Genomic DNA, 24,957 nt, shown 5'->3' with positions numbered 1-24,957 from the left:
AATAAAAACTTGAAACAGATCCGACAGAGGTCATGTTGACACTGCACACAAAGGTCAATTAGTGCACAGTAAACAACCCACTCCAAACACAAACTGCCACTTGTGAACATTATTAAATTCAGGTAGTACTATCTACCAACAGGGTCACTTGCCTAGAATACAAATGAGAACTATAAGGGCCAAAAGCACACCATCATCAATCCCACATGTAAGTGAATACCAGAGCAACCAGTTAGAGCTTTGTGTGAATGTTCATATATACAATGTGGACCTGGAGCACAGATAAACCAAGCTCACTATAAGATAAACAGATGTCAGAAGAATAAATAAATGTTACAGTCCCACAATCAACGACGATGTGCTTAATGGTTCTCAGCACCTCAAATGGATTATTCTGTGATAAAATCCAAAACTTAATATACTATGTCTCAATCAGAATCCCACAAAATGAGTTTTTCTATCAATATAACTATAATATATACTGATGTCTGATCTTATATTACCATATGAGTGAATTTGCAAATCTAAGAAGCAGTCTACTGTCTAAGAGGGGAGGACTGTAGCACCAAAGCCCCCCCCCCCCCCTCCCCTTCCACTGGATTCACCTATGCATATAGTGATGGAGACATGGCTTAACAACAGCTTAGGGAATTATTTCCAGACAGAATTTTCATTCTGCAGTGAAATGTTTGCTGATTTGAAACATCCTAGCAGATTAAAATTGTATACCAGACCAGGATGTACCTTTGGCTGGAAACAATCGCTTTGGCCGTGGCTAAGCCATTTCTCTGCAGTATCCTTTCTTCCGAGAGTGCTAATCCATTATGATATGTAAAGAACTTCTACGGCATTTGGTGGGGTAGAGAAGAGGCACTGGCAGTAGTGAAGCTGTGAGAGCAGGTTGTGAAACATGCCTGGACATTTCAGTTGGTAGAGCACTTGCCATGTGAGGCAAAGTTCCCATGTTCGAGACTCAGTCTGACACACGGGTTTGATCTGCCAGGAAGTTTTAACTCAAACCTGTTTCCCATATGTCTTTTGTTCTACACTAATATTTCTTCTTTTTTTCTCTGTGTTTCTGACATATTATCCTTGGTTGTGTAGATCCACTATCTCATAACTGAAGGGTTTTTTATTCCTTCAGCAATAACCATTTTCAATGGATAAGCAGCTTGGTCTTAAATTCTGCCATAGATAGTAATTCAGTGCTAACTATTAACTTCTTGTGTTCTACGGTACATACAGATTACTTTTAACATAATAGACTCATGACTGCCTACCTATCCCTCCCTTCATGTCCTGGGTAGTTAATTCCCAATCCTAATGGCAGTGAACATGAATTGGGCAATTTATATATATGCCTGTATTCATGAAGGTATACAACTGTTGTTACCATCTCAATAATGAGTTGAGCTTTTAATGTAGGGTATCCACTCATCCCATTTTTAGGAGACTGTCCTATTTTTCCCATAATAGACTGTCCCATTTTTTCCCATAATGTTCTGTTGTCTCAAAAATTTTCCTGGGGTATTCTAGTGCCCCACATTTTTGTGATTCTCCTTAGCTAAGGTATTTTATGCTACCAGATGACTGATTTACAACTTTCTGTGCATTGTGCAAGTATATGTGTTGGGAAGTGTTTATTTACTATTAATGTTTTTGTAATATTCCAGTTTATGCTCCCTCTTTCACATATCAAAAAGAAAGTGTAATTTTAACAGCAATATAAAAAGTAGGTTTACTTTTATCACTGGCAGTGAAGGAACTGTAGAAAATATGTTATGCAAATCAAATTTTGCAACTGGACATGGTGGAAAGTTTGACACTGTAAATTACGTTAACACAAAGAGCCATTGCACGAGGTTTCAAACAAAAACACACTTCTTGATAAAAAATACATAAAATTGAAAAGTACAGTGACAGTGCAGCAGAATAATTGTAAAAACTCATTTGGGATCAACTGAGTCCATTAATTTTGTCTGTACTGTAGGAACCAAGTAATACATTGAAGCTGATCCAAGTAACACAAATATGGCTTTATTAATAAACCTCTGAACAATAACAGAAAGAAGCCTCTTGTGACTCCATACATAAGAAGACAAAAGAATTATACAGAACATGGAACAAGAGCGATACACAGAACAACTGATGTGAACAGTATAAACTAATAGAACATAGTGAGGGTGAGTCAGCACTGCTCTGTGCACATAAAGGTATGAGTCACCAGTAGATGGCATGGTGGATACTGTGCCCTGCGCATGCTTCCTACAGGTGGCCTCTAGTGGCTGGCCTGCACTGATACAGTTGGTGGTTGATTTAAGTACACATGTGTGGTGATGCTACACTCAGTGCACTGACAATCACATGCACAACTAGCAGGACAGACTATACCTCTCTCTTGTGAGAAGAGAGTATCCATACAATGGAGGAGGCACCGGTGGCCCATTGAGTGACACATCCATTAATCCAGAGTGGCAGCAGCTGGTACCAACAGCTTGTGGGACAATGTGCTGAGTGGACGCCACAGCTTAGGGCTGGGACGTGCATAGACAGGGGAATGCCTGAGTGTGGTGGACCCACACAGCTCTGGATGAAGCACCAAGGACAAGGGTGCCATCAGCCTCCCTGTGTCCTCATAAGCAGGCAATTCCCAGTGTGGAGGGGGTAGGGCTGGACCCACTGCCAATGATGGCTGAGGTAATGATAGTGAGGGGACCAATGGAGGTGGCCCAAATGGAACAGCGGACTGCAAGAACTGACCCAAGGCCAGAAATGGAACAGTGCCCAGTCTCAGGAAGCTATAACCTCAGAGTGCTGCACATGGAGGGGGTAGCCAATGTGATGGGTGTGCCTCCAGAGCAGGCAATCATGGATTCAAGGCAGACTGCAGCAGGGTGGGCTGTGGCAGCAGGAGCCACACCCACAAGCTGTTAGTTTCCAACAGTGATTTGATCAAAATGGCAAGCCACCAACTTATCAGCCAAATGTTAATCACAAAGATGGCAGTCCTGGTAGTAGACAACAGTGGACAGTATCCAAACCCTTGCACTCACACCAGTAATACCCACCAAAGTGGCCAGATGGACCAGCACAGGCAACAGAAGATGGAGCAATGTACATGGCTGCCAGCCATGAAGTAACACAGCTGGGCTCTGCTCACCCACAGGAATGAAAGGATAGGTGCTCAGAAAACAGAGAAAGGTATCATCCAGTGCAGAACCACAACAAAGTTTTTTTTTTGGGGGGGGGGGGGGGAGGACTTGAATGTATGCACTAGTTGTTCAGCCTCGTTCTCTGATTGAGGGAAGAATGGCAGAGACGTAACATGACAAAGACTGTGACAGGAACTAAACAGCTGAAAGTTGAGAGAAACAAACTGGGGACCCAGTATAAGAAACTAAGACACAAGGTAACCCCTCAACAGAAAAAAACCTCAAAAGCATACAAACTGAAAAAATGCATCCCCAACCAAGATCCAAAAGGAATTCAAGAAGGAACCTGCAAAGTGTGCATGAATGCATTCCCAGGGCTGGCATGGAATGAGCCAGGGGGACAGAGATGCCTTGTGAGCTGCCTGTTGTCTAGCACACTGTTCATAAGCCATGACAAAACAGACAATTTCACCATCAATACCTGCCCAAAGAACATGTATCTTAGCTAACAGTTTTGCACACTAGTGCAAAATACCCCAATGGCCGTAGTGGAGCAGGTGTAGAACCTTGTGCCATAGTGCAGTGGGAATGAGTATCTCTGGGAGAGAGGTCTTCCATGGACAACAGCAAAGCACTGCCAAAAAGCACAGATGTGACATCATAAGGAAAAATAGTTGCACAGGAGGTCCAAAGCTGGACCCATTGGTTTATCTGGCTAGTCCTATTGAACTAACTGAACCACTTGGCAGAGAATGGGGTCAACAGCAATGGCAGCTGCTATGTGTGAGCTCATAATTGGGAAACTCTTGACTGCAGCCTGTGTTTCAATACCAAGATGGAAGCAATCAAAATCAGGATCAGGGCCCATGGAAAGGCAATACAAGGCATCCTCACTGACATGTTTAGATGAAGGTTGGGAATGAATTTCACAATTGTAGCATGACGAGAACAGGACCCAGCATTGTATGTGGTGTGTTGCCTTGTCAAGTAAGAAAGTGTGGGGGTTAAACACAGAAACCAAGGTTTTATGGTCAGTAGCAAGGTAAAACTTGGAGCCATAAAAAATGTAGAATTTCTGGAGACCATAGACTATTACAAGTGCCTCTTTTTCTACTTGAGAGTAATGCTGCTGATCCAGAGTGAGAGATTTAGAGGCAAAAGCAACAGGTTGGTCAGAGTTGCCAGTATATTGGTGCGCCAGGACTGAGCTGAGGCTGTACAGTGTCAGTCACCAAAACTATGTGCTGGTCTGGAGAGAATATAACTAAAAAATGGCCAAGAATAGTTTTGATTTGAACATTTGAAAAGCATGCATGCAACAAGTGGGACAATACTGCCACTCCCAGCAGGAATTTGCGGCAGTATGTTGTCTTCTCTAGGAAAGCCTGAAGCTTCTTCGTGGATGAGGAGCGAGGCATAGATAAAGTAGTAACAATGTGTTCTGGCAGAGTCTGAACCCCATCCTATGAGACTTCAAGCGCTAAATAAAGAATAGAATGTAAACTGAGATTTCACAAGGTAACACCATAAGCCTGCAGACTGTAAGGCAGAAAACAAATTGTGTGCAAATTTTTTAAGTGATCAGCCATGGAGGAGCCCATGACAACAATATCATCCAGATAATTAATGCAACCCAGGACAGGCAGAGTCAATTGCTCTAAAAATGATTGGTAGATACCAAGGGCACTAGCCACATATTGACAGGGACCAAAAGGAGTATTCAGAACGAAAACTCGCTGAGAGTCTTCAACCACAGGAACCTGCAGATAAGCTTCAAACAAATCAATTTTAGAAAAGTACTATCCACCCAATATTTTTGCCAACAGTTCCTCCTGGCATGGTGTAGAATATGTATCCATGATCAATTGCACATTGCCAGTAGTACTGAAGTCTTCACAGAAGTGAAGTTTCTCCAATGGCTTCCAAACTACAACTAGCAGAGATGACCATTCATTAGCCATAACAGGCTGCTTTCACTTGTGCTTTCAGGATGACAGGAATAGGACACCCACGGCAAAAATGAGGCTGATCTGTGGACCTCAAAGAAATATGAGCAGAAAAATTCAAAGAATACCCTGTACCTGCCGAAAACAAGTCTGAAAACTCCTCACATAGAATTTCCAATTGCAAATACCATACCTGATCAGACACAAGGTAAACTGTGTCAGTGACAGAAAATCCAAATCCCTGAAATGTGTCCATTCTGAGCAAATTCTGAATCCTAGCATCAGCAAAACCACCAAAAATGTAATGGGCATGAACTACTGACTTGTTAGAGGCAGATGCTGTATCTCATCCCAACAGCGCAATGTTCCGACCAGCTGCCATGTGACCAGTGCCAACGGTGGCAAGCCTAAACCCATTTAGGTTTGAGAATTCAATAATGACACTGCAGCACCTGTGTCAGCCTGGAGTTGGAGAAGCACACTTAACTCAATAAACAACTTGGGAGAAATCAAAAGCATTTAAGTCACACAGTTTATGTCCAAGTCCATATCCTGTGCAACCTTTGGCAAATGACACATGGAGGGGGCGTGGCCTTTCTTCTGTCAAGCATTACAAGAAGTCCTGGGCTTAAGGCATGCTGAACATTCTTGGTGGACAAAGCAGGAGGGATAAAACGAGACAGAGAATGCTGACCCTGGCATTGTGGTGGTCATGACTGCTTGGGCTGACCTTTGTCTGCTCAGGCCCACATATCTACCACTGCCTCTGACACTTCCTTTTGCAAGCTAACGGTCATCCTAGTGGGCACATCTTGTGGCACTACTGCCACATTACCCCATGATTCAATTTGGTCACCCACTGTCTGAGAAACTTCAAAAGGTTGTGCTATTTGCAAAACTCCTGCCAGTGGGGGTGGGGGATGGTGTTCACAGAGTAAAGCCTTTTGTGACACTGCCCTGTCTGGAGCTAAACAGATAATTGCATCATACACCATAGAATATGCTTAAGAGTCATTAAAGGCATCAATAATGAATTGACACTTACAGCTAAGGCCATGAAGTTCAGTCGCTGAAGCCCTGTATGACTGATTTGACTTCTTGTGGCATCGGTAGAATTCATCTCACACCAGTACAGCAAGCATTCATTTGCAATGGTAGCTGAACAATAAACTGTACTTGTGATCAAAAGTAAGAGCTACCGGTTCTTGTAAAGGGACAAACTGACACAGTAACTGATACATCTTAGGTGGAATACATGAGAGGAATAATTCTTTGCACAATTTTGAGTCTGTCTCACCAAAAGCCAAAAATGCAGTCTAAGTCTTTTTTCACAATCTATCTAGTCCTCAGCTGAATTATCAAACAGAAGAAAACTGGATGCATAGACTAGTGGAACAGTATGTTGTCAGTTAATGGAAGCCGCAAAGTGGTCATTGCCAAAGTAAGCTGTTCAGTCAGCGCCAGTAGCACAACGTCTTTAATGATTTAACCTGAATAAACTATACTTAAATAATTCACACATGGAAACTATCAGTTGTGTAGTAACCAAGTAAGACATGAAACTGATCCAAGTAACACAAATATGACTTTATTCATAAACCTCTGAATAATAATAGAAATAAGCCTCTCATGACTTCACATGCAACAAGACAAAAGAATCATAGAGAAGGTGCCACATATGTGATACACATAACAGTTGATGTGGATGCTACATACTAAAATAACATAGTGAAGGCTGAGCCAGAGCTACCTGACATGCATATAGGTGAGAGTCGCTGTGCACTCTTCCAACATTTGGCCTCTAGTAGGCAGTCCATGCTGATACAGTGGCAGTTGATTTAAGCACATACACATGGTGACACTACACTCAGCCCTTGCTCTAGTAGCAGGAGTTAAGTAGCAAACACAATTTCTGTCCCTTTTGTTCCTAATTGTCACTGGTTTTTTCTAAACTTATTAAATGTCCATTTTTAACAAAAATGCTTTAGGTTAATATTTATTAACACAATGGTACATGAGACAGAAGATTTAATATTATATCTTCAACAGTTAAGTTAATTTTCTACGTATTTCAAGCTGAGTCACCCATTACACACAATATTTCAGTTATACAATCAGTTACTATCTGTTTCTACACAAACAATCTTTATTCTTTGATAAATAATCAAACTGAGACGTAATTGCTATCACTAAACACACACTTCCAAGTTAAAGATTTCCTAAGATAATGCACAACTGTCAGAAATCAAATGAAGTAAATGCCCATGAATGAATCAAAGATTTATTTTTGCAGAATTTGTTCAACATTACTTGTGTAATCCCTGATGCAATACATTTTTTAATAGATGGTCATGATGGAAATGGCTCAGCAATTATTTCTTCACTCAGAACTTTTGATCGGGAAGAGAAGCGAGAATACTTGGTGCCAATTCTAGTTATTGATTCTGGCTATCCTCCACTTACTGGTACAGCTACAGTCAAAATTACAATTGGAGATGTCAACGATAATTTGATGAAACCAGGAAAAAAGACTGTACTGGTTTACAAGCATCAGGTAAGGTGCATTAATGACATATTTGTTTAATAATGCCCTTTGCTACATTTTAAATCATATACTTTGTGCAGATTTGTGATAAGCTAGTCTTTAGCACTCAACATATGAGTATACATGAAACTATTAGACTTGCTGAAATACAATAAGTAACACAAAAGTTAAAATGTGAGCTGCAATTTTTTTTTCAAATACTGTACACCTCTTGCATACTCCAAATCTCTAAATTACTTTTGCTTTTTCATTAAGCATCTTCCTCTACTTTCTATCCACTTTTTCCTCAAAGAAAATAGACACTCAGAGAAAAAACTTGTCAGATCCTTCTTTTGGTGCCACTGTCTCATTTGTTGTTGTTGTTGTTGTTGTTGTGGTGGTGGTGGTGGTGGTCTTCAGTCCAGAGACTGATTTAATGCAGCTCTCCATGCTACCCTATCCTGTGCAAACTTCTTCATCTCGAAGTACCTACTGCAACCTACATCTTTCTGAATCTGCTTAGTGTATTCATCTCTTGGTCTTCCTCTATGATTTATACCCTCTATGCTGTGCTCCAATACTAAACTGGTGATCCCTTGGTGCCTCAGAACCCTTCCTACCAACCGATCCCTTCTTCTAGTTAGGTTGTGAAACAAATTCCTCTTCCCCCCAGTTCTACTCAGTACCTTCTCATTAGTCATGTGATCTACCCATCTAATCCTCAGCATTCTTCTGTAGCATCACATTTCGAAAACCTCTACTCTCTTCTTGTCTAAACTATTTATTATTGTCCATGTTTCACTTTCACACATGGCAACACTCCATACAAATATTTTCAGAAAAGACTTCCTGTCACTTAAATATATAATCAATATTAATAAATTTCTCTTCTTCAGAAGCGCTTTCCTTGCCATTGCCCGTCTTCATTTATATCCTCTCTGCTTCAGCCATCATCAGTTATTTTGCTCCCCAAATAGCAATACTCATCTACTACTTTAAGTTTCTCATTTCCTGATCTAATTCCCTCAGCATCACCTTATTTAATGTGACTACATTCCATTGTCCTTGATGTTCATCTTATATCCTCCTGTCTCATTTAAAACTATAATAGTACATTTTGTTTATCACTGTCTACTGACTTTTATGAAAAAAAAATGCTACTAGTCACATATTTTCTGGACTGCGAACACTAGATAAGTTGCTTCTTAGATTTCAGTAAGTTAACACTTTCACGAATGTAGCACAAATATTATTGTGGTATTTCTTTGTCTTATTTTCTCTGCACATTATTTGTTGATTTTTCTCATCTCCACATGAAAGTTGTCCGCCCTCCCCCTCCCCCCCAGCTATTCAGTTTACTTTTTCCTTAGACACTGTAACAACACACATTTCTGGAGCTTTCTGCAGTAAACATCCACAGTTTTCCTGATGGTGCTGAATAAAGTTTCTGTTTATGTGCAAATACTAGATAATTTTGGCATTAATCCACATTTATTTTTATTGTATCTCAGTAGTATATTCATCGTGCTTTACAATTTAGGTACATAATATAAAGGGCATGCTTTAGTATAACACTCTTACATTGGTTATTTGTAGATTTTCATACACATATTAGAATGTGTTAATATATTTCCACACTGATATAAAGGATCAAACTCCAGAAACAGATATTGGAAGGATACACATAGAAGATCCTGACGATTGGGACCTACCTGATAAGAAATTCTACTGGGCAAAATATCAGCATCACCAAAGATTTAAAGTTGATGAAGATACGGGGATGGTGACCATGAGATCAAATACACCAGAGGGAATGTGAGTTCAGCATTGCACTGAAAATAAATCTAACCATGTATATTCATTAAAAGATCTTTTTACCCAGTTTCTGGCACACGTTTCAAAGTTATTCGTATTAATTTCAGATACACTCTGATGTTCAGAGTGTCAGATCGAAGGCATTCACAGCATAATGTCTCAGCGATTATGATTGTCACAGTAAAGAATTTGCCACATAGTTCTGTCAGAAACTCGGGATCAATGCAAATTTCTGGAGTACCTGCTGAAGACTTCATTAGAGAGTGGCAATACATGGTAAGTTAATAAGCCAAGTGTACTAACTACTGATGCCTCATACACATGTTAAATGCAATCTGCAATGATTTGCTTTTCTTTCTAAGTAGGGTACACAGATGAGTAAGGCTCAACATCTTACAAATGTATTGGCAGAAATACTCAGCACTGATGAAAGAAATGTGGAAATATTTAGCATTAGGCAACAAGGAAAACAGCCACCTCTGCTAGATATTTTCTTTTCTGTCAATGATCCAAAGCTTCACAGGCGTGAAACAATAACTGGACTCCTACAAGTGCACAAAGAAGAGGTACGTTTTCATTGATCATGCATACACTCATGGGCAGTTGAATTAGAGGTAGCAGGATGACCATGGTGGCTCACTAATGCTTTCAGTGTCTCTGAGAATCATATAAAAATATGTTACCATGATGTTCTGGGTGAAAGCAGTTGCTACACACTGCTGGTAAGTGTCTCTGATACAATTGCTCATGAATGTAAATACATCTACATTTTATCATAATACAGTTTGAGAAATTGCCTCCAGATCCAACCCAAAAGTTTTACTTCCAGTAATATTCCCCCTTACGATTTTCAAAGACTTGAGTCAGGCCTGAAGATGTATTCAGAAAGCCTACTGGTTGATGTAGCTGCTCATGAAAAACCAGGAAATTTGGGTTGTATTCAGTCTGGCACAAATATTTAATTGTCCCATCATATACAATAAATTACAAGTTCACATGTCTGAATAGCCCACACTAATATCATTTCATGTCACTGCATATTCACTGATTTTGTCCTTACAGATCCATTCATTTCAGTGCATTTAATTCAGTTCAGATAGATCTCTGCCTGGTAGGACAAGGTAAGGTAGAATGCTGAGAAATGACATAAAATACAAGTATATAAGAAACAAATCCCCCCCCCCCATGAATCATGGACCTTGCCGTTGGTGGGGAGGCTTGCGTGCCTCAACGATACAGATAGCCGTACGGTAGGTGCAATCACAACGGAGGGGTATCTGTTGGGAGGCCAGACAAAGTGTGGTTCCTGAAGAGGGGCAGCAGCCTTTTCAGTAGTTGCAGGGGCAACAGTCTGGATGACTAACTGATCTGGCCTTGTAACACTAACCAAAACAGCCTTGCTGTTGTGGTACTGCGAACGCCTGAAAGCAAGGGGAAACTGCAGCAGTAATTTTTCCCAAGGGCATGCAGCTTTGCTGTATGATTAAATGATGATGGCATCCTCTTGGTTAAAATAGACCCCCATTCGGATCTCCAGGTGGGAACAACTCAAGAGGACATCATTATCAGGAGAAAGAAAACTGGCGTTCTATGGATCGGAGTGTGGATTGTCAGATCCCTTAATCGGACAGGTAGGTTAGAAAATTTAAAAAAGGAAATGGATAGGTAAAAGTTAGATATAGTGGGAATTAGTGACGTTCAGTGGCAGAAAGAACAAGACTTCTGGTCAGGTGAGTACAGGGTTATAAGTAAAATCAAATAGGGGTAATGCAGGAGTAGGTTTAATATTGAATAAAAAAAATGGAGTGCGGGTAAGCTACTACAAACAGCATAGTGAACGCATTATTGTGGCCAATTTAGACACAAAGCCCACGCCTACTACAGTAGTACAAGTTTATACGCCAACTAGCTCTGCAGATGATGAAGAAATGTATGATGAGATAAAAGAAATTATTCAGGTAGTGAAGGGAGACGAAAATGTAGTAGTCATGGGTGACTGGAATTCGTCAGTAGGAAAAGGGAGAGAAGGAAACATAGTAGGTGAATATGGACTGGGGGTACAAAATGAAAGAGGAATCCGCCTGGTAGAATTTTGCACAGAGCATAACTTAATCATAACTAACACTTTGTTCAAGAATCATGAAAGAAGGTTGTATACATGGAAGAACCCTGGAGATACTAGAAGGTTTCAGATAGATTATATAATGGTAAGACAGAGATTTAGGAACCAGGTTTTAAATTGTAAGATATTTCCAGGGGCAGATGTGGACTCTGACCACAATTTATTGGTTATGAGCTGTAGATTAAAACTGAAGAAACTGCAAAAAGGTGGGAATTTAAGGAGATAGGACCTGGATAAATTGAAAGAACCAGAGGTTGAATAGAGTTTCAGGGAGAACTTAAGGGAACAACTGACAGGAATGGGGGAAAGAAATACAATAGAAGAAGATTGGGTAGCTTTGAGGAATGAAACAGTGAGGGCAGCAGAGGATCAAGTAGGTAAAAAGACAAGAGCTAGTAGAAATCCTTGGGTAACAGAAGATATATTGAATTTAATTGATGAAAGGAGAAAATATAAAAATGCAGTTAATGAAGCAGGTAAAAAGGAATACAAACATCTCAAAACTGAGATCGACAGGAAGTGCAAAATGGCTAAGCAGGGATGGCTAGAGGACGAATGTAAGGATGTAGAGGCTTATCTCAGTAGGGTTAAGATAGATACTGCCTACAGGAAAATTAAAGAGACCTTTGGAGAAAAGAGAACCACTTGTATGAATATCAAGAGCTCAGATGCAAACCCAGTTCTAAGCAAAGAAGGGAAAGCAGAAAGGTGGGAGGAGTATATAGAGGGTCTATACAAGGGCAATGTACCTGAGGACAATATTATGGAAATGGAATAGGATGTAGATGAAGATGAAATGGGAGATACGATACTGCATGAAGAGTTTGACAAAGCAGTGAAAGACCTGAGTCGAAACAAGGCCCCGGGAGTAGACAGCATTCCATTAGAACTACTGATGGCCTGCCCTGACAAAACTCTGCTATCTGGTGAGCAGGATGTTTGAGACAGGCGAAATACCCTCAGACTTCAAGAAGACTATAATAATTCCAATTCCAAAGAAAGAAGGTGCTGACAGATGTTAAGATTACCAAACAATCAGTTTAATAAGTCACGGCTGCAAGATACTAATGCACATTCTTTACAGACGAATGGAAAAACTGGTAGAAGCCGACCTCGGGGAAGATTATTTTGGATTCTGTAGAAATGTTGGAACAATTGAGGCAATACTGACCCTAAGACTTATCTTAGAAGAAAGATTAAGGAAAGGCAAACCTACATTTCTAGCATTTGTAGACTTAGAGAAAGCTTTTGACAATGTTGACTGGAATACTCTCTTTCGAACTCTGAAGGTGGCAGGGGTAAAATACAGGGAGCAAAAGGCTATTTACAGATGGCAGTTATAATATTTGAGGGACGTGAGAGAGAAGCAGTGGTTGGGAGGGGAGTGAGACAGGTTTGTAGCCTCTCCCTGATGGTGATCAATCTGTATATTGAGCAAGCAGTAAAGGAAACAAAAGAAAAGTTTGGAGTAGGCATTAAAATCCATGGAGAAGAAATAGAAGCTTTGAGGTTCGCTGATGACATTGTAATTCTGTCAGAGATAGCACAGGACTTGCAAGAGCAGTTGAACAGAATGGACAGTGTCTTGAAAGGAGAGTATAAGATGAACATCAACAAAAGCAAAACAAGGATAATCGAATGAAATTGAATTAAGTCAGGTGATGCTGAGGGAATTGGATTAGGAAACGAGACACTTAAAGTATTAATAGAGTTTTGCTATTTGGGGACCAAAATAACTGATGATGGTCAAAGTAGAGAGGATATAAAATGTAGACTGGCGATGGCAAGGAAAGCGTTTCTGAAGAAGAGATATTTGAAACTTCCTGGCAGATTAAAACTGTGTGCTGGGCCAAGACTCAAACTCGGTACCTTTGCCTTTCACAGGCATGTGCTCTACCAACTGAGCTACCCAAGCACACTCACACCCCGTCCTCACAGCTTTTCTTCTGCCAGTACCTCATCTCCTACCTTCCAAACTTAACAGAAGCTCTTCTGCGACCCTTGCAGAACTAGCACTCCTGAAAGAAAGGATATTGCGGAGGCATGGCTTAGCCACAGCCTGGGAGATGTTTGCAGAATAAGATTTTCACTCTTCAGCAGAGTGTGCGCTGATATGAAACTTCCTGGCAGATTAAAACTGTGTGCCAGGCCGAGACTTGAACCCAGGTCATTTGGCTTTCGCGCGCAAGTGGTCTACCAACTGAGCTACCCAAGCATGACTCACACCCCGTCCTCACAGTTTTAGTTCTGCCAGTACATCGTCTCCTACCTTATAAATTTTACAGAAGCTCTCTTGTGAACCTTGAAACTAGCACTGCCCCCTCCCCCCCCCCCCCCCCCCCTCACTATACAAAGCGATGGATTGTCATCATAAAGGATACAGGAGTGTGGGCTCAACGTCAGTCTGGAATCTGTGGCTGCAAGGGATGTCAAGCTTCTGGCCGTACCCTGCCATCCGACCTGCGCTCTGGCAGAAATGTCCCCTGGAAAATGACAAGAACAGGATACATCCACCTTGTGCTGCCATGAGCCAGAGGAAGAAGGTGGCAGTGGCTGTAGTGTGGGTGGATCCAACTCGACTGGTAGGATGAGAGGAGATGGCAGAGGCAAAGGCTCCACCTCCATGGGGTTGTCCTGTGGTGTCATGATGACACCTTCTGGCAGCTGCTGTGGCCATGCTGTTTTCTGGACGCATGAATCTGGGAGAAGAGAGACTGAAAGGTCATTGTGTATATGATAGAGGTAAAGTTGATTTTGATTTCAGTGCTGCAAGCCATCTGGACCTGAAAGAAGATACATGCATACTCCAAGTCCACAGTTGATCTCGCCTTGTGCCAACCATCTACTGCCACAAAAAAATCCTCTAAAAAGCAATATCATGTGGTGCAAAGCAATACTTACAGCCTTCTTTCAGTGTCGGGTGCTGAGGAAGGTGGAGCAGAGGGAGCAGCATCCGATGGTGGCAGCTGTGAGGTGTATGACCTGCTATGACTATATCGTCCAAATAATATGAACAGTTTGGCACTCACACAGTCAGCTGTTCTAAATACCATTGAAAAATGATGGGTGTGGAAGCACTGCCAAAAGGCAAATGCAAATATTTAAACAATCCCAGTTGAGTATTAACTACAATCAATTTTTGAGATTCTTTATCGAACAGTATTTGAAGATATGCATCGCACAAATCAATTTTAGAAAAGTAGCGTCCAATGCCTAATATGTCCATGAGCTCCTACGGGCATGGCAATGGATAAGTATCAACGACAGTTTGTGGTTTGACTATAGACTTAAATTCAACGCAGAGGTGAATGCAAACTGAAGGTTTGGGGAGCAAAACCAGTGGACTTTCCCATTGACTAGCTGATATGGGTGCAATAACTCCACTACCTTGAAATTCTTTAAGTTCAGCAGTGACTGTGTCTGGTAATGCAATGGGAACAGTTCTGAAGCAAGGGACACAACCCTCAAAATAGCTGACTGCCTAAATGTATAAGCTGATAAGGCATTGGAATCATACTGATCTAGTATTTGCACTACTTGCTGAAATGATGAATTGGACTGTTTCAAAATTTGTTCTCTGAGTCTGACATCAGGCACATAGTACACGATCAAATCACACAATGTAACATCTGAATATAAAGCACTGCAAGCACATTTGAATTTGCATTTCCTTGTCATATCCTGAAAATCTGTTACCCACTCATGATAAGATTGTTCTGATTATTTTTTGCAATTGAAGAATTGATACTTAGCTGCTACCTCATTCACTTATGTTGATAATAGTTTGTTAGTGAGTCTACCACCATTTCATAAGCAATCACTTGAGTGGTGTTAGGGAAGAGTTTTTGAATTATCTGATCACTGCACTTCCTACCATTGATAATAGATAGGGAAGCTTCAAGTAACTGCGGCATTGTGAGCCAGCATATGGGCATCAGACTGGTGCAGCCGCTTGAGCCATTCCTTGTCTTGTTCACTAAACTGTTGGAAAGGTGGTATAGCACCTATTGTAGGTGGTGCTTGTTCCCTAGGGCACGCAGCTTTGGCAAGTAGCTGCTGCACCATGTTGAGCAGTGCAGATATTTGCTGCATCTGAAACTGAAACATCTGCTTTAGCTGTGAGGCATCTAATGCTTGCATCTGTGGTACCTGAGCATGGGGTGGGACAGGTTGGAGGATGGGTGGGGGGCTTGTTGGAAGACACAGATGCAACAAAAAGACAAAAATATATACAAAGAAATATTCTGCAACATCTACCTGAAAACATTGATTAGCAAAAATGACAAGAAACTGTTAAAGCAATGAAGCACACCTGCAAAGTAAAGACAAGAAAGAATTAAGGAGCCATAAAAAAACACAAAAAAGTCTGTGTCCATCAGGCACAGGGTTTGTAAAGACAAGAAAGAATTAAGGAGCCATAAAAAAACACAAAAAAGTCTGTGTCCATCAGGCACAGGGTTTGTTTGTAACACCATGTCGCCCATTGTTGAGTCTTGCCCACTGGTTTCATATAGGGTGCCTAAAAGAAGCTGCATTGTCGGAATGCTATACAACAATTCAAAGAAATAACATTAGAAGTTCATTTCAATAAAGGAGATTGACAATACCTAACTTGAATGTACAAAGGTGTCACAAGCGATGGGTGACATACAACATAAAGCCAAATGCTTGTTATACACAATGTTCAAACAGTCAATGGATACGGATCACTACGATCAGATATCGTAGCCCTCTCTGCCGGGTCATGCTAATACTCTGCAAATCCTGTCCACTAATGTCCACTGAAGCTGATAGCAGCGGTGCTTATATTCACTTCTTGCAGAGGTTGCTTCTGGTGTGGCACAGTCCTTGTCAGTGGGCTACTGGCTGGTGTTTCCTCACTGCCTTTTCTAGTCTTGGGTTCTTCCTCTTTGTGTCAGTGCCTGTGGTTACACCAGAACAACTAACAGCTTACTATCTCTCAGTAACAACTTTCTTTGGCATCACACTTGCTCTTATACAGAAAAGTAACAATTCATGGTACTTACACTATTGTTATATCAAATACATCATGTAATTTACTGTGGAGAAAAACTTATACAAAGTTATTATGTATTTCAATATGCTCAGCAGAAAACATGAATATATTTTACATAATAGTTTCCTAAAATATAGATTTTCCAATGTTAAATTTTGTAAGATGAATATTTGTAACCATTAATATCACAATACATCTAAGTTTTCATTAAAATGAATTAATATTTTACTTCCCAACAACAGTCACAACTCCAATCTCATATCTTCATTATTTTATACAAAATACACTGTTACAGTTCATTTTGAAAACTAGTTATTAAAACTTGTTTACATTATGAACAAAAATTTACATCATTTAATAGGTTAGTATTTAGTTACTGCCCTTTAAAGTTGGTTACTATTTTTAGTAACATTATAGAACAATAGATGTAAGATGAAAATTAAAATGTGGTCATACAAACATTTTTATGTAGCGAAATTACCACTGTACCGATGTCATGTAGTATACTAAAAAGGATGTATTGTGTACTACTATTGGGGAATCTCTGTTACATTATGCAGTTCAAAAGGGATAGTGATTGCCACTGCGTAGCTCAGATAAAGGTAAATAATGCTCCTAACAAAATCTTTGATCATTTACCTAATGGAATGAAATATCTAGTAGGTAGCTAGTTAATCTGAAAGCAAACTGATAACAATTCTCCTGGGCATTTCTTTTGTTCTATAGAACACTGTCTATTTGAAAGCTTTTAACTAATGTAGAATAAAATAATTATAGATTTATTTCTGTAATTATACTACATTTTCAACTATTATGTAATTCCCTCTATATACCATCAGCATGTAGCTATTTTTAATAATCAATTATATGACATACACAGTAAACTGTCTTGTTCCATGAAAGCAGAGTTACAGAGCAGTTTCAAAGTAAGCCAAGCCCTTGCTGGGGAAGAAAAAAAAGAAAAAAGTAGAGAGAGAGAATCTGAAAAGCAGTAGGGTGATAGGTATGCAAGAATTATCCATTTAATTCATAACCACACTATTACCTGCTGGGTTCCAAAACACCCAAAATGGTTTTGGCAGTCAATCAAATCCAGATGGAAAACAATCACTAAAAATGTTGTTACTAAAATTGAAGATGATAAAATGAGTGCTGAAGTCATGAATTTTCCAACATGGCTTTAGCAAAGAAAATCATAACATGGTTCCTAAACAATCTTGTCGCACAAATGAGTGAAAGTCAAATTCATAAACATGTAAGTTTCCAACAGAAAAAATAGCCTAACATATTCTGTGGAGAAAAGTCACTCTATCTGACAGAGTTGTGATTGGAATTTTTATTAGATACATAGAAGAACTGGTATCTCATTTAACAATAATCATTTTAGGTTGCTGGAACAAAGGAGTGCTTCATGTTATGGAAAAAGGTGGAGGTAGTCCAGTTCTTAAGAATGTTTACAGAAGGGATGCCCAGAACTTCGCACTTATTTTACTGCCTTTGATTCCACCAGCACCAATCAAGTGATCATCAGATTTTTATTTTCATTCATAAAGCTCCAGTACAGTTCTGCACTGTTTCCTAGCAAACAAAATACATGCTTACAGAGTATTGGAACAGATATGTGATTCACTCAAGACTTCCTAGCCAACAGATCTGGTGTGATATCTTTCAGGAGAATACATAATCAAAAGCAAAAGTAGCATTGAGTATATCTTGAGCAAGTACAGTAGTGCCATTGTTGTTCAGGATATATAAATAAACACTCTGGCAGATGATGTTTCTAGCTCTCAGATGATGAAGATGGGTCAGCCTACAAGGAGGTGACATCATGACAATGCAAATGCAGATGATCAGCAGAAAATGAGAGCTGATCCTAAGAATACATTAATGTAATGCAAGAAAACAGAAAAATAAATCCATGATTGCTTGACTGTAGTCTTAGCATTGGTGGTATGTTGGAATCTTTCGCAGCTCCCATGTATGTAGGAGCATATTTCCAGGACAGTTTATGGAAGAATGACCATGTATAACTAAACATGGAAAAGCAGGATCTAGGCTGAGATGTAACAGAAAAATCCTAAGGAAAGATAAATCACCCACAAAGAAGGTCATTGACAAAAGCTTTATTTGACCAGTTCTTGAGAACTGCCCATCAGTTTGTACCATTAATGGAAAATAGTTAAAAGAAGAGACAGAGAAGATTTACAAAATAACAGTGCAGTTCATCAACTATTTGCTTGGTTAGTGCTGAAATGCTCATTCACTCAGGTGGTAATATTACAGGAAAAGCTTTGTGCATTGTAAATAAAATTTTGTTTCAAGAAATTCATGTACAGAACAGAAACACAGACTTAGTAATGATTCCTTTAATTTACTGATTATTTCTGTATTTTTGTTTTTCTGGTGTTTGATGGGAGCTCATAGTATATTTTAACACCCTTACACTTAACCCTATTAGCATATAATTTTGTGTTGTAGGGAGGCTTGCGTGCCTCAGTGATACAGATAGCTGTACCATAGGTGCAACCACAGTGGAGGGGTATCTGTTGAGAGGCCAGACAAACGTGTGGTTCCTGAAGAGGGGCAGCAGCCTTTTAAGTAGTTGGTGGGGCAACAGTCTGGATGATTGACTGATCTGGCCTTGTAACACTAACCAAAACGGCCTTGCTGTGTTGGTACTGCGAATGGTGGAAAGCAAGGGGGAAACTACAGCCGTAATTTTCCCGAGGGCATGCGGCTTTACTGGATGGTTAAATGATGATGGCATCCTCTTGGGTAAAATATTCTGGAGGTAAAACAGTCCCCCATTTGGATCTCCAGATGGGGACTACTCAAGAGGACATCATTATCAGGAGAAAGAAAACTGGCGTTGTATGGATCGGAGTGTGGAATGTCAGATCCCTTAATCGCGCAGGTAGGTTAGAAAATTTAAAAAGGGAAATGGATAGGCTAATGAGGAGATATTGAATAGAATTGGGGAGAAGAGGAGTTTGTGGCACAACTTGACTAGAAGTAAGGACTGGTTGGTAGGACATGTTCTGAGGCATCAAGGGATCACCAATTTAGTATTGGATGGCAGCGTAGAGGGTAAAAATCATAGAAGGAGACCAAGAGATTCATACACTAAGCAGATTCATAAGGATGTAGGTTGCAATAGGTACTGTGAGATGATGAAGCTTGCACAGGATAGAGTAGCATGGAGAGCTGCATCAAACCAGTCTCAGGACTGAAGACCACAACGACAACAACAAGCTATAATTTGTGGATGGGTTTTGTTATGGTATCATGTGTATGGTAGTCTACATTTCTGTGGAGGGATTCCAAGTGCTGTACTGTAAAACAAGCCAATTCCGTTATAAGGAGGCATGTCAGGGGCAGGATTTTCAACTATTTAAGCAGTGGTTTACAGTGCTAAGTTTGTTTTTTTTAATGTCATTATTCTTACCACTCATTTGTGTAGTTTTAAAATGATGCGAGATTCCCCAGATGATCGGGCCATACCTCAAATCAGATGGAAATGTTATAGCAGCTTCAAAGTATCTACACTAGCTGTGTTTTTTTAATGATCTTAATAAATAACAGATTTTGTTAAGCTTTTGTAACAATGCTTCAATATGCAGTTTCAAAATTAGAGTGTTACTGGTAGTTGTTGTTGTTGTGGTCTTCAGTTCTGAAACTGGTTTGATGCAGCTCTCCATGCTACTCTATCCTGTGCAAGTTTATTCATCTCCCAGTACCTACTGCAACCTACATCCTTCTGAATCTGCTTAGTGTATTCATCTCTTGGTCTCCCTCTACGATTTTTACCCTCCACGCTTCCCTCCAATATTAAATTGGTGATCCCTTGATGCCTCAGAAAATGTCCTACCAAACGATGCCTTCTTCTGATCAAGTTGTGCCACAAACTTCTCTTCTCCCCAATCCTATTCAATACTTCCTCATGAGTTATGTGATCTACCCATCTAATCTTCAGCATTCTTCTGTAGCACCACATTTCGAAAGCTTCTATTCTCTTCTGGTCCAAACTATTTATCGTCCATGTTTTGCTTCCATACATGGCTACACTCCATACAAATACTTTCAGAAACTACTTCCTGACACTTAAATCTATACTCGATGTTAATAAATTTCTCTTCTTCAGAAACGCTTTTCTTGCCATTGCCAGTCTACATTTTATATCCTTTCTACTTCGACCATTATCAGTTATTTTGCTCCCCAAATAGCAAAACTCCTTTACTACTTTAAGTGTCTCATTTCCTAATCTAATTCTCTCATCATCACTGGACTTAATTTGACTTCATTCCATTATCCTCATTTTGATTTTGTTGAATGCATCTTATATCCGCCTTTCAAGACACTATCCACTCCGTTCAACTGCTCTTCCAAGTCCTTTGCTGTCTCTGACAGAATTACAATGTCATCAGCGAACCTCAAAGTTTTTATTTCTTCTCCATGGATTTTAATACCTACTCCGAATTTTTCTTTTGTTTCCTTCACTGCTTGCTCAATATACAGATTGAATAACATCGGGGAGAGGCGACAACCCTGTCTCACTCCCTTCCCAACCACTGCCTCCCTTTCATGTCCCTCGACTCTAATAACTGCCATCTGGTTTCTGTACAAATTGTAAATAGCCTTTCGATCCCTGTATTTTACCCCTGCCCCCTTCAGAATTTAAAAGAGAGTATTCCAGTCAATATTGTCAATACTGTCATACATCTTGCTCACTAGATGGTAGAGTTTTGTCAGGACTGGCTCTCCCAAGGCCGTCCGTAGTTCCAATGGAATATTGTCTACTCCGGGGGCCTTGTTTCGACTCAGGTCTTTCAGTGCTCTGTCAAACTCTTCACGCAGTATTGTATCTCCCATTTCATCTTCATCTACATCCTCTTCCATTTCCATAATATTGTCCTCAAGTACATCGCCCTTGTATAGACCCTCTATATACTCCCCCCACCTTTCTGCTTTCCCTTCTTTGTTTAGAACTGGGTTTCCATATGAGCTCTTGATGTTCATACAAGTGGTTCTCTTATCTCCAAAGGTCTCTTTAATTTTCCTGTAGGCAGTATCTATCTTACCCCTAGTGAGATAAGCCTCTACATCCTTACATTTGTCCTCTAGCCATGCTTGCTTAGCCATTTTGCACTTCCTGTTGATCTCATTTTTGAGACGTCTGTATTCCTTTTTGCGTGCTTCATTAACTGCATTTTTATACTTTCTCCTTTCATCAATTAAATTCAATATTTCTTCTGTTACCCAAGGATTTCTACTAGCCCTCCTCTTTTTACCTACTTGATCCTCTGCTGCCTTCACTACTTCATCCCTCAAAGCTACCCATTCTTCTTCTACTGTATTTCTTTCCCCCATTCCTGCCATTTGTTCTCTTATGCTCTCCCTAAAACTGTACAACCTCTAGTTTAGTCAGTTTATCCAGGTCCCATCTTCTTAAATTCCCACCTTTTTGCAGTTTCATCAGTTTTAATCTACAGCTCATAACCAATAGATTACGGTCAGAATCCACATCTGCCCCTGGAAATATCTTACAATTTAAAACCTGGTTCCTAAATCTCTGTCGTACCATTATATAATCTATCTGAAACCTCTCAGTATCTCCAGGCTTCTTCCATGTATACAGCCTTCTTTTATGATTCTTGAACAAAGTGTTAGTTATGATTAAGTTGTGCTCTGCGCAAAATTCTACCAGGCGGCTTCCTCTTTCATTTTGTACCCCCAGTCCATATTCACCTACTATATTTCCTTCTCTCCCTTTTCCTACTGACGAATTCCAGTCACCCATGACTATTAAATTTTCGTCTCCCTTCACTACCTGAATAATTTCTATTATCTCATCATACATTTCATCAATTTCTTCATCATCTGCAGAGCTAGTTGGCATATAAACTTGTACTACTGTAGTAGTCATGGGCTTCGTATCTATCTTGGCCACAATAATGTGTTCACTATGCTGTTTGTAGTACCTCACCCTCATTCCTATTTTCCTATTTATTATTAAACCTACTCCTGCATTACCCCTATTTGATATTGTGTTTATAAACCTGTAGTCACCTGACCAGAAGTCTTGTTCCTCCTGCCACCAAACTTCACTAATTCCCATTATATCTAACTTTACCCTATCCATTTCCCTTTTTAAATTTTCTAACCTACCTGCTCGATTAAGGGATCTGACATTCCACGCTCCAATCCGTAGAACGGATCTCCTGATAATGACATCCTCTTGAGTACTCCCCACCCGGAGATCCGAATGGGGGACTATTTTACCTCCGGAATATTTTACCCAAGAGTACGCCATCATCATTTAATCATACAGTAAAACTGCATGCCCTCAGGAAAAATTATGGCCGTAGTTTCCCCTTGCTTTCAGCCGTTCGCAGTACCAGCACAGCAAGGCCGTTTTGGTTATTGTTACAAGGCCACATCAGTCAATCATCCAGACCGTTGCCCCTGCAACTACTGAAAAGGCTGCTGCCCCTTATCAGGAACCACACGTTTGTCCTATCAACAGATACCCCTCCGTTGTGGTTGCACCTACGGTACGGCTATCTGTATCGCTGAGGCAAGGTCCATGGTTCATTGGGGGGAGGTTACTGGTAGTACGCCCAAGAAATTTGGTGTTCTGCCTATTTGCAATTGAAGGGAGTCATATTTTGTCTTGTGTGGGAGTTCATAACTACATTTTTCTGTGGATTTATGAGCTTCAAACCAAGGTTGTAATTGACAAGTATTTTGATTGACAACATCTTGCAATCTGCAAAAAAAAAATGTTCAGGCTTTTCATTTGTAGATGAACAAGTAAATACAGTTTGTCAGTCTTCTTTCTCCAAGTTAAGTATAAAGATATTTATCTTACTGTCACTGTAATTTGTACACTTAATAGCTATTTTTCCTGTTGGGAGTACATTGTGTAGTGGTTTCAAATGATTGTTAAGTGCACTGTGATCTGGAAAACCAATATCTATGATCTTTACAGTGCAGTCAGTGTTAGTAGCCACCTCATCAAGACAGCTCTCATTGGAGATATGACTTTTATCTTTAAGTTAAATGACATAATTAAATTTATCAGTTGCAACTTTCTAGCAGATTCTTCAAGAAAATCAGTGTTGAGATCACCACATATTATTACATTTGTTGATTTATTGTAAAATGCTTTATCTACCAATAATACAAAGTTTCTAAGGAAGACTGAAAAGTTATCACCAGATGGTCTATATACACATATTTAGGTGAGCAAGTACTACCCCAGCTAATTCAATTCTTAAGTGTTTTAAGCTGCTTTATTACACCAAGGATATCTACTTCTATTTTGATCATGTTGGCAGTTGTTCTTGATTCAAATTCTGGAGTATTTACTTCATCTTTTTTTTTGTTAAGGTATTTCAGAAAATCAAGTTTACTAACTCTGCTTTAGTGGCACTGTCATCAATAACATCAGCACTGTTATCACACAGTGAAGGTATTGAGCGCATCTTGGCACTGGTGTACTTTACATAGGATCAGAATCTCTTTAGATTTAGTGCCAGATGTGGAGAAAGATTTCATTGCATAAATTATTAAAAGCATCTTGCATTGAAGTTCATCATTACCACAATGATTCCTATAACATTCTGAGATGACTTGTGGATGAATAATGATAAACTGGTTCTGCAGACTAAATTAAGTTATAATTTCTTATATTCTGCTCATGATATTTATGAATATCATTTGTCACTCATTGTTTACACTTAAAATAGTAATAAACTGGCATATTACATAATTAACAGAGAAAACTGTTCTTTCCCAATTATGTGAATATCCTGGGAACAACACTCTGACCACAGGGAAGGAGAGTGCAAACAAAATAATGATTGTATGGCTACTTAAAATGATGCATTGTTCATTATGGTAGCCATCTAGACTGAAAAGATTAAATCTTCATCATAAATATGGCTAATTATCTTCATTAATTATTATGTGCAACAAGATCCTATTGGATCATGAAAATCTTATAATTCAGTTAACAACTTCGCCATCCAGCTCTCACTTTATTCTCCATGGAGTCTCATTCTTTATTCAGTTCATTCTGTTGCCATTTTCATTGCAGGTTCATTCTCTTATTGTACCTCCGATCTGATATTTTTGTCTGTATGAGTTTAAGTCTAACATTTATCTGGGCTCTTTCTAAATCTTTTTTGAATTGTGGAATTCAGAGTATAGCTTCTGTCATGGATGTGGACACCATTATATGCCAGAATAGTTTTTTCCATACCGGAATGTCACACACAGGAGGATGGTTTGCATTCTATCAGTACCTCAGTGTGTGCAGAAACAGGAATGCTCAGTTAGTGTGTTAAAGTTCTGTATTCTTCAAGACTTCTACACAGAAA

The 24,957-nt window shown here is 39.7% G+C and overlaps 1 protein-coding gene across 1 annotated transcript in view; it reads left to right on the top strand.

The window, feature by feature from the left end:
• LOC126355654 (neural-cadherin-like) overlaps positions 1-24,957 on the top strand; it is a 184,553-nt gene that overhangs the window by 98,059 nt on the left and 61,537 nt on the right. The window contains exons 8-11 of the mRNA XM_050006018.1: positions 7,444-7,652; positions 9,271-9,437; positions 9,545-9,713; positions 9,803-10,003. Coding sequence (XP_049861975.1) covers positions 7,444-7,652; positions 9,271-9,437; positions 9,545-9,713; positions 9,803-10,003 — 746 coding nt within the window. The remainder of the gene's footprint in view (positions 1-7,443; positions 7,653-9,270; positions 9,438-9,544; positions 9,714-9,802; positions 10,004-24,957) is intronic.

The sequence above is a fragment of the Schistocerca gregaria genome, chromosome 3, assembly GCF_023897955.1.
Source record: "Schistocerca gregaria isolate iqSchGreg1 chromosome 3, iqSchGreg1.2, whole genome shotgun sequence".
Classification (NCBI taxonomy): domain Eukaryota; kingdom Metazoa; phylum Arthropoda; class Insecta; order Orthoptera; family Acrididae; genus Schistocerca; species Schistocerca gregaria.
Note: the sequence above shows the minus strand (reverse complement) of the source record. Positions and strands in the feature narration are given on the sequence as shown.